Source organism: Alosa alosa, chromosome 5 (assembly GCF_017589495.1).
Source record: "Alosa alosa isolate M-15738 ecotype Scorff River chromosome 5, AALO_Geno_1.1, whole genome shotgun sequence".
Taxonomy (NCBI): domain Eukaryota; kingdom Metazoa; phylum Chordata; class Actinopteri; order Clupeiformes; family Clupeidae; genus Alosa; species Alosa alosa.
Window position 1 is genome coordinate 23,646,595 of NC_063193.1, and position 10,855 is coordinate 23,657,449.

The 10,855-nt window shown below is 42.7% G+C and overlaps 1 protein-coding gene across 1 annotated transcript in view; it reads right to left on the bottom strand.

Annotated features, from left to right (window-relative positions):
- The window catches only part of ntrk2a (neurotrophic tyrosine kinase, receptor, type 2a), a 34,502-nt gene extending 24,164 nt beyond the window's left edge, over positions 1-10,338 (bottom strand). Inside the window, exons 1-11 of the mRNA XM_048244523.1 lie at positions 9,502-10,338; positions 6,357-6,431; positions 5,785-5,856; positions 5,253-5,321; positions 4,099-4,226; positions 2,952-3,088; positions 1,831-1,888; positions 1,601-1,627; positions 1,437-1,460; positions 1,247-1,281; positions 803-902 (exon numbers count right to left, since the gene is read on the bottom strand). Coding sequence (XP_048100480.1) covers positions 803-902; positions 1,247-1,281; positions 1,437-1,460; positions 1,601-1,627; positions 1,831-1,888; positions 2,952-3,088; positions 4,099-4,226; positions 5,253-5,321; positions 5,785-5,856; positions 6,357-6,431; positions 9,502-9,701 — 925 coding nt within the window. The 5' untranslated portion in view covers positions 9,702-10,338. The remainder of the gene's footprint in view (positions 1-802; positions 903-1,246; positions 1,282-1,436; positions 1,461-1,600; positions 1,628-1,830; positions 1,889-2,951; positions 3,089-4,098; positions 4,227-5,252; positions 5,322-5,784; positions 5,857-6,356; positions 6,432-9,501) is intronic.
- Positions 10,339-10,855: the final 517 nt, after the last annotated feature.

Below are 10,855 nucleotides of genomic sequence, written 5' to 3' on the forward strand. Positions count from 1 at the left end.
CACACACACACACACACACACACACACACACACACACACACACGCACACACACACACACCTTGAATTTCCCCTTGAGGATCAATAAAGTATCTATCTATCTATCTACCTGCAAAGGAAAGACCAATGTCTCCAGTCTACAGAAGAACTTCTGCCTCCACATTGCAGGTCCAGAAATTTATTTTTATATTACTGCGTTATGTAATTATAGTTATTTATGAAAATATCTATCATGACAGTGAAGAAAAATGATTATGTCTTGAAAATATACAACTGCAGCAAATATTCTCTCTCTCTCTCTCTCTCTCTCTCTGTCTCCCACTCTTCCCCAACTTTTTTAAAATTGCTAACTGCTTGCTGACATAAACTTTAAAGGTGCAATGTGTAGCTTGTTGTTCCCTTCTAGATCTTAAAGTGTAAGATGTAATTAAATAATAAAGGAAACAACTATATTGTTTCAAGTTTAAAACATTTTAAAATTAACTACAATATACAAACAGGACACATAAACATTAGCCAGATTTTGAAAAACACTGTCTTTTCATGTCTTTATTGGCAACATAAACAACATATTGCACCTATAAAGCCCTTCTGTCCTGGTCTGTGTATTCTTTCACCCACTGTGTATATGAAAGAGTTATTCTATTATGTCAGAAGGTAAAAGCATCTTTGGTTAGTGACTAGTGAGCATTCCTACTCCCACTTCTATCAGCCTTTCTTCTAGCCAATCACGAAGCCTACTCAGAGCCATGAATAATGAGACTCCATTCTACAAAAGACAAAAGCAATGCAAAGGCAACTTACCTTTGATTCCAAACTTTGAGTTGCGTCCGAACTTCAGGAAGACAAGCATCAGCACAATCAGTACGAATGTTATCACGGCGATGCCCACCACCACATACACCTGAAACACACACACACACCCGCACATCAACACAGATCCACGACAATATAGAACCTCATGGGTTTCTACAACCTTTACTCCAATGAGAATCTATGCTTCTATGGCTGTGGTCAGGAGTGCGTGGGAGAGATTTGCATGCCTGAGTTTGCTTGTCTGAGTTTGCATGTCTGAGTTCTGAAAACAGCAATTTAAAGCAGAGTAAATAGAAGATGGCTCTGCAATAGGCTGGCCTAGCACTGTGCATTTACATTTACATAGATTAATTTAGCAGACGCTAAGTGTGCTTTTATGAACCACTTATGTAGTGTTTAAATGGGTCCAGAAACAGGGTAATGATCACTCACAACTCTGTCCTCGCGTTGTTCCATTGTTGTTTCACCTGAAAACAAAAACACAACACACACACATACGCCATACACATACACACATGCCATTAGAATCATTCAATCCTTATGTACACCTACAGTCTGTGAGTGCTTGTGAATGTGTCTGCATATGTTTATGTATTTGTGTGTAGCTCTGTGTGATCCATACCTGTGGGGGACTCTGTACCAATTTCTGTGTGCAATTCCAGGAGAGAGGAGAAAGGAAAGACACAGAAGAGAGATGAGAACAGGTTACGAACATTCACATAAACCTGGGAAAAACAGACTAGCTACAGGTGATGTGGAGCATAGCAAAGATAGAAAGTGACTCACCATAATATGAGGGCTCCGACACTGCACCTGTGAATGTGAGTGAAGAAAACAAGCACCTAGTCTAGTTTTAGTCTAGTTCAGTTGTAAAACAAAACACATTATCTGCAGCTTACTACATTATTCCAAATACTTGCAAAGCATATGCTATCATCTCTATAGTATACATTTTCTAAACCATAAAACCCCTAATACAGAGCATCGCAATGGTGGGTGATGTGATATGAGTATACATTTTAGACTGCAGCATGCAGCCTGGCTGGACTGTTCAAATCCAGGTGTGAGCGATGTCTGGAATGTCCAGTGGATAAAAGAAGGGGAGCAGGTAGAGTGTGTGTGTGTGTGTGTGTGTGTGTGTGTGTGTGTGTGTGTGTGTGTGTGTGTGTGTGTGTGTGTGTGTGTGTGTGTGTGTGTGTGTGTGTGTGTGTGTGTGTGTGTGTGTGTGTGTGTGTGTGTGTGTGTGTGTGTGTGTGTGTGTGTGTGTGTGTGTGTGTGTGTGTGTGTGTGTGTGTGTGTGTGTGTGTGTGTGTGTGTGTGTGTGTGTGTGTGTGTGTGTGTGTGTGTGTGTGTGTGTGTGTGTGTGTGTGTGTGTGTGTGTGTGTGTGTGTGTGTGTGTGTGTGTGTGTGTGTGTGTGTGTGTGTGTGTGTGTGTGTGTGTGTGTGTGTGTGTGTGTGTGTGTGTGTGTGTGTGTGTGTGTGTGTGTGTGTGTGTGTGTGTGTGTGTGTGTGTGTGTGTGTGTGTGTGTGTGTGTGTGTGTGTGTGTGTGTGTGTGTGTGTGTGTGTGTGTGTGTGTGTGTGTGTGTGTGTGTGTGTGTGTGTGTGTGTGTGTGTGTGTGTGTGTGTGTGTGTGTGTGTGTGTGTGTGTGTGTGTGTGTGTGTGTGTGTGTGTGTGTGTGTGTGTGTGTGTGTGTGTGTGTGTGTGTGTGTGTGTGTGTGTGTGTGTGTGTGTGTGTGTGTGTGTGTGTGTGTGTGTGTGTGTGTGTGTGTGTGTGTGTGTGTGTGTGTGTGTGTGTGTGTGTGTGTGTGTGTGTGTGTGTGTGTGTGTGTGTGTGTGTGTGTGTGTGTGTGTGTGTGTGTGTGTGTGTGCGTGTGTGCGTGTGTGCGTGTGTGCGTGTGTGCGTGTGTGCGTGTGTGCGTGTGTGCGTGTGTGCGTGTGTGCGTGTGTGCGTGTGTGCGTGTGTGCGTGTGTGCGTGTGTGCGTGTGTGCGTGTGTGCGTGTGTGCGTGTGTGCGTGTGTGCGTGTGTGCGTGTGTGTGTGCTGCGGTGTGTGTGTGTGTGTGTTGGCAGGTAATGGCGGCGTGTGCGTGCGTGTGTGCGTGTGTGCGTGTGTGTGTTTGTGTGTGTGTCTTGTACCTTATGGTCAGTAATCTCCGGACTTAAAGCCCAGATGATATCTGGCCGTGGCCTCCCTGAGGTTTTGCAGACAAGTGTGATGTTGGAGCCCTCCTCCACCGTCATGTTGGTGGGACTCAGCAGTGCAGTGGGGGCCACTGCACACAGCAAACAGGCTGTCATCAGAACACACACACACACACACACACCCTCACACTCTCTCATCAGAACACACACACACCATCACACTCTCTCACCAGAGCACACACACACCCTCACACTCTCTATCTATCTATCTATCTATCTATCTATATATATATATATATATATATATATATATATATATATATATATATATATATATATATATATATATAAATGTCATTATACACTCAAGGCAATTCATTAATTCATTAATTCTCAGGTGCAAACTAAAACTCCTAAGAAATGAGTTTCAAATCAGATGAACACTTTCTCGTTGAGGAGATATGTGTGAGTAAGCGCGACAGAAGGGAAGGAAAAGGAGAAAAGAATGAGAGAGAGAGAGAGAGAGACAGAGAGAGAGAGAGAGAGAGAGATAGGTGGTGAGGGGAGGAGAAGAGAAGACGTAGCAGGACATGAAGAGATGGGGGAGAGGAGTGTGCTGACAGATATCTTATCTCCCGTGTCAATCCGCTGCTGACAGCAGTAAAGTCACTCAGCCATATTCTCTCTCTCTCTCTCTCTCTCTCTCTCTCTCTCTCTCTCTCTCTCTCTCCCTGTGTTTGTGAGTGAGAGCGTCAGATCAGATCACTAGTTTAAATTAATCAGCTCTGCTTTGTCACACTTGTGGTGTCACTGTAAAACTGAACGAATTAAACAAAGGTGCTTGTGTATTTGAACCTACCCATGCTGAAATGCAGTGTTCAAAATAATAGTTGTAAGGTAAATAACACTTGTAAGGTACAACACAATATATGTTCCCTCAAACTTCAGCCTCCAAAATGAGCACACAGTTAAATCAACAGCTCTCTAAATAAATAAATACTATGGTAACCTTCATGAAGTTACAATATATTGCAGGACTGGCATGTTAAACTGCATTAGTTCAGTATTCCTAATAAAATGTGTGTGTGTGTGTGTGTGTGTGTGTGTGTGTGTGTGTGTGTGTTAAGGGTGTGAGTATTACCACAGTCAGGGACAGTGTTTGCGCTGAGGATTCTCTTCTGTCCGTCTTCACCCACACAGTGCAGATCAGGCTCCTCTCCCAGCCACAGGTTTTCACACGAACACTGCAGTGGGTTACCTGCCAGCACACTACAGACACGCACACACACACACACACACACACACATGCACACACATACACACACATGCACACGCACGCACACACACACACACACACAAACACACATGCACACACACACACACGCACACACACGCACACGCACGCACACGCACGCAGCACGCACGCACACACACACACACACGCACAAACACAGACACAGACACACACACACGCGCGCACACACACACTCACAGACACACACACACGTACAGACATACACACACACACACACATGCACACGCACGCACACACACACACACACACACGCAAAACACAGACACACACACACACGTGCACACACACACTCACAGACACACACAGACACACACACACACACGCGCACACACACACACACACACAGAGGGTTATACACACCAGCATAAATGCAGCCACACATATAGACCCTCTCCTGCATGTGCTCACATTCTTAAGGTATTAATTACTTTATCTCAAAGACACAGTCACTGTCCTCTGCAGAGAGAAATCATTTATGTTCACAATTCACTTAGTCACTGTTATCTCTCCATCTAACGGGCCCATAGATATTTGATTATGCCACATGCATTTTCTAGCCTAATGTATGCCGTGGATTATTAATATTACATTACGACTAATGCCATGCCAGTATGATCATAAACTACAGTTTCACAGTGTTGATTCCCGATGGAACTGTATTTTTTATGATATCCTACATGATGTCTGGACAACTCATAATTTTTCTTTGGATAATTACAAGACTAAAATGAATTCAATTCAAATCTAAACTTAATTTCACACACACACTTTCAAACACATTCATACTTCCACATTAGTCTAAAACCTCAGCGCTGCCAAACAAATGATGATAACATGCATGTATATATTTTCACAATACTCTAACACAGCTCATAAATGGCAAAAGTTATCCACATGTATCCACACACACGCACACACACACGCGCACACACACACACACACACACACACACACACATCCATTCGTCCATCTCAGCTTACAGGCTGGAGATATTGAGATTGTGCAGTGTCCTCCAGGACATAGTGGATAGGTTGTTGTCTTTGAAGTTCCTGCAAGACAGGACACATGCCCATATTTAGTCACCAGTGTTGGTATCAGCTGTATTATATTATACTGTACTATATACAAACAAACACACAAAAAACACACACAAAAAGTTATCCACATGTATCCACACACACACACACACACACACACACACACACACACACACACACACACACACACACACACACACACACACACACACACACACACACACAATAAATGGCAGAATCTGCTAGATTGATCTAAACTGTGAACATATGTGTGGATACTGCCTAGCATGTAGTCTCAAATCGTGTCACAGGTGACTGTACAGGGTTCAAAAGAGAAGGGAAACATTATGGAAAAATTCATCAACATCAGGACTATTCAGAGAGTGAACATGTGCAATGTGTACAGATGTTATTACAAGCAGAGACATAGGTATGTGTGTAGTGTGTGGTGTCCTACATGAAGGTGTGTGCTTACAAATGCTGTAGTTTCGGGTTGTTCCGGAAAGCCAGACTGGACACATTCATCAGCTTGCTGTTAATTACCGTCCTGTTGAAATAGAATATACTTTATTGGCCATGTATCTCTCTCTCTCTCTCTCTCTCTCTCTATCTCTCGCTGATGCACAACACACACACACACACACACACACACACACACACACACACACACACACACACACACAGATAAAACACAGCACACTGATTAATGATGTGTTTTAAGTAAGTAAAAATTAAGGACATGTTTACTGGATGTCACAATAGTGTGTCAATGATAACAATGTGAATGGTATTATGGCTGTAAATGTGTGAGTCATCATAAGCAAGAGAGATAGCAATGATGAACTAATGAATATCAATAAAATAAGGATGAACAATATGAGGTCATTTTAAAATAAAGTAAAGTAGATAGAAGCATAATTGCAGTAAAGGTTTTCCAAAGGGGATGAGCAAACAAAAAAAATAATAAAAAGGAATGTAGAATGGTAAAGAATAAATATTATAAGGAGTTAATGAAGCAATGTAATGAGTTTGGGTAAATGTACTCACAGGTTTCTGAGGTTGTGGTACAGGTCCAGGTCTTTGGCATGGATGGCAAATAAGCTGCTTTGATTGGCAAGGTATCTGTCAGATGAAGACATCATTTCAGAATTGTAGGACATTGTATGTATTTAAAAACACATATCTTTGCCATTAAAGTGCATGTCTGTAGATTTTGAAATCAGCCCAAATCAACACATGTTGCTTAAGATTATTGTGCAGGCCATGGTTCTTTCCTAACTGGACTATTGCAATTCATTTTTGGCTGGCCAACCTGTTTGTGTAGTGAGACCAGAGATGATTCAGAATGCTGCAGCAGCTCTGGTCTCTTCATCAGCCAAAGAAGGCACATATAACTCCTCTGTTTGTTAGGCTATATTCATTGGCTTCCTCCTATAGCTGCCAGAATTAAATTGAGATCCTTCATTCCTTCATTGGACACTTATTACTGGATCTGCACCTTGCTATTTGAATTCCATGATTCAAATTCAACTCTCTAAATTAATGTCCCCTCTCGCCCAGTGCAGTCCTCATAATGAGCGTCTGCTGTGTCCACCATCCATTAACACTAAGAGTCAAAACCAAGAGTCTTTTCCTCAGTGGTTCCTAGTTGATGGAATGAGTTATCTAGTGTTCTGTGTTCTTGTGTTAGTATTGGGACTTTCAAGAAGTGTTTAAAGACTCATGCTCACCTTGCACCTAGTACAAAGTTATGGTTTGTATGTGTATGGTTTTTGTTAATATGTAAACTTATTATTTTCATTGTTGATATGTGATTTTGTTATTATTATTATTATTCTTATTATTCTTATTATTCTTATTATTCTTATTATTGTTGTTGTTATTATTATGCATAATGTAGGCTTTTCGACTTTATTGAAACTATTATTTTAAGTAATCTATTCATATAGGCCTAGCCGACTGCTTTGAACAAAAGTGTCTGCCAAATACCATAAGCCATAACCATAAAATAAGATCCAAATGACAAAATATAGTTCTGGTGGATACCACACATAATGCACAAACCTTAAAGAGGATAGTGGAGAGCAAAACCATATAGTATAGGCTATATAGGCTACTTTTTAAAATTGATATATTTTTCTGAAATGCCTGAATAATGTTATATACATAGGTCTATGAATTATGCTAATTAATTATCTTCTTAAAAACTAAAACTTCACAGAGAATCGTATGAATTGTCTTTTCTTAATTGTTGCAGATAAGCACATACTGCAGCCTGTATACTCTAGATAAGGAGTCGTAAGTATTATTTTCTGTAGTAAGATTCATAACACTCACACATGGGCGGATTATGAACTTTCGGGCCCCTGGGCCCAGATGTATTAAGGGCCCCCCACTTATTGTCGTATATGTGGGAGGGGGGGTTTGGGGGTCCTCCCCCAGAAATTTTTTAATTTGTTTGATGTGATTTCCTGTATTCTGGGGATTCTGGGGATTTTGGGGATGGCCAATACTAAATTCAATCAGATTCATTGCCTACATCCTGATTTGTTGATATTGAGGCAATGATTCCATGCAAAGGCTTGGGCTTCAGGGCCCCCTGACCCCTTGGGCCCCTGGGCCTGGGCCCGGTAGGCCCGTGCAGTAATCCATCCCTGCACTCACACACACACACACACACACACACACACACACACACACACACACACACACACACAGCTATAATAACAATACCCATTTCTAGTAACTACTGCGAATGGCCTACGCCAGTCCTGGCAATGTCCTGCCGAAATGTTGAACTTTGAATCAGCTGCCACCTGATACGGTAATGCCAGTTGGCTAATGCAGCCTAATAACATTTCCTGACAGACAATAATGCCGTGTCACATTAAGCAAAGATATCGAATTGGTAGTCTAAATGATGATGAGACCGCTGTCCACTGGGGCATCTTTTCTTCACCTTTAATGCTTTATTCCTTGCAGAGTCTATGAGAAGCACAGTATTTGGGCTATTTGAATCGTATCCCTATTCTATATTATTTCTTTATTGTGATGCGATCTAGGAAAACCCTTCACATGGTGCACTCAAAAATCCTTGATTTTTGCTCCTTTTCAACCCTCTCTGGTGAAATTTTACAAACTGTCCCCTAGCAAAATCCTGGATACAATCCTCCCAAAATCTTGCATGTTGCTATGGTATCAGAATAATAAGTTGGTAAAATTGCACCATGTGAAAGGTTTTCCCAGATCGCATCAATGCAATACAAAGAAAATGCACTTCAAAGTCTCAGACAAAGAAAAAACAGATTATATCAACTTATTTACTGTCAGATCTCGGGTTAAAGCTGGTTACGTTTTTTTTTGTCTGGAGAAAACATTTAGTAATGACAACATAGATTGTACGCTACATTTTAGACATAAGCTCGAAACTAATTGGTGTATTGGGCTGTATACGTTCAATGCGAGGTCTCGTTCCAGCAGTAGGTTTTGTTTGGGCCTGTGGTAATCATGATGCACAAATGGAGCAGTTTATTTGGACAGTGTTATTGAATCAAAATAGGCCTATACTTGTGCAACTTTATGAGCTCATTTAGGTGGGGTTAGTTTAATTTAAAACAGTGGGTAGACACTTCAATCACCCCACAAAATTGTATGTTTCCACCATCACCCTCAAAGTAGCCCATAACCAAGATTGTTTCACTCCAGTTTTACCGAGAGAGACACTCAGTCACTAGTGACAGCCTCGTGTCCCCCCTTCAGGTTACGCGTGAGGTGCGCTAGAATGAATGCGATTGCAGTCGATATTCGATGGAGGATAATTACGAGCGTGTGCACGTAAGGCCTCCCAGTAAGGACTTTTGTTGTTTACTGAACGGCTTATTTTCAGAACAACAGCATAGTTTACGCTAGAGTGTTTTGTAATGATCTAAGGGCTAAACATGGGTTTTCATTATAAAAAAAAAACCGAGGGATGACTCATCGCAGATCTGCCTTGGAAGCCATGAAAACAAAGCAAGGCACAATATATTTTACTCAAATCCAGTATCGAATCGACAGATTTGTTCTCAATAGCCTACATCTTCTCCAGTCTTTTAGGTGAAGGAGACCTTACGTGGTTTTCAGGTGACGTTTATTTCCAAGGAATGCGCATCTCTCAGGCTACTGTCTGTCTAATTCACAAACACACACTTACATGTCAGTGATGTTGTCCATGTCAGCCTCCGTTTGGAGATGGGGAAAACCTGTTATCCAATGCCCCTGGTCAGAACAGGAGATCCGTGTGCTCGTGCAAGTGCAAAACGTGGGGCACGCCGTACCGGGCCTCCACAGCCCCAACAAGATCCACCAAAAACCCCAATGTGCCATGCCGAAACGCCCCCACAAGACTTTCATCACGGACCCTTCACCGGGCTGTGGTGTAGTCTGCGAGAGCTCTGTGTGACCCTGCGCAAGGATGGTAGCCTAGTACAGAAACCACTGCGTCTTCTTTCCTCCAGGACACAGTTAAACACTTTCACTCCTTACAGGTAGTCTACAAGCCTGTCTGCATGGATTTACACACACTCTTTATTTTATCCTCCCCTGCTTGTTTCCCCCTGTTTATTGAGAGAGCAAAGCCCCTGAATACAGCTCGTAAAGACGTATCCTTGCCCCAGTGAGTTCTTCACTCCTGTCCGCTGAGCAACGATCAGACGGTCCTTCCTCAAGAAGTGCCTTGGTTGTTCTGCGCGAGAGAAGTGCGTGCTGCTGGGAGAGGATGAGGGGTGGGAGGGGGTGCGCGCTGGCGGAGCACTGGATAAGCGCGTGCTATTGATTATCGTCGTCAGCGAAAACCCATCCACCTCGCGAGTAGGAAATCGGAGGACTCAGACATGATTTGTTCAGGTTGTACAGGGGGATTCTCAGACTGGGCGTCATATGCCTACAGTCAGAGATCTGACCTTGTGGCGAATGGAAAGCAGAGCTGAATGACACGAGACAGACACCGAGCTTGGAGGATGCTCTCGCGCTTGCACTGTCGGAATACCTCTACCTGAGGGTGACTCAGTCACTCCTCATCTGTCTGTCAGCTGGCCACACACAGACACGCTGTCTCTCATTGGCACCCTTCCTGTGAAGCCCACCCACTCCAACTTGTGACGTGCGCTTTGACGCATGAGATGATACACTGAATCGAAGAACATTAGGGACCACAGTCCTTGGCAATGTTGATGTGGTAATATATGAGAGAGGTCTTGTTTTCCCGACAATAAGTAACTGGAGCTCAGTCGTACGGAATAGTTACTTTTGTGTGAAACATCCAAAGTAACCCATGTTTAAAAGCAGGTGAAATTGACCATGTTGATATTAAGGAACTGATAGCGGAGCTGCCCACCCCGTATCACCGGTATAGAGAAGCTTGAGATTGGATGGGGAGATCGTCTTACCCTTTGCTTTCTCCCGCCATTCTCAAAGATAGAACGGACAGCTTGCTTTGCACGTCAGCATCCTAATATCTCATGTCACATCTGGAAACAGGTCGACATTTTAATACATCCCCCTGGCGC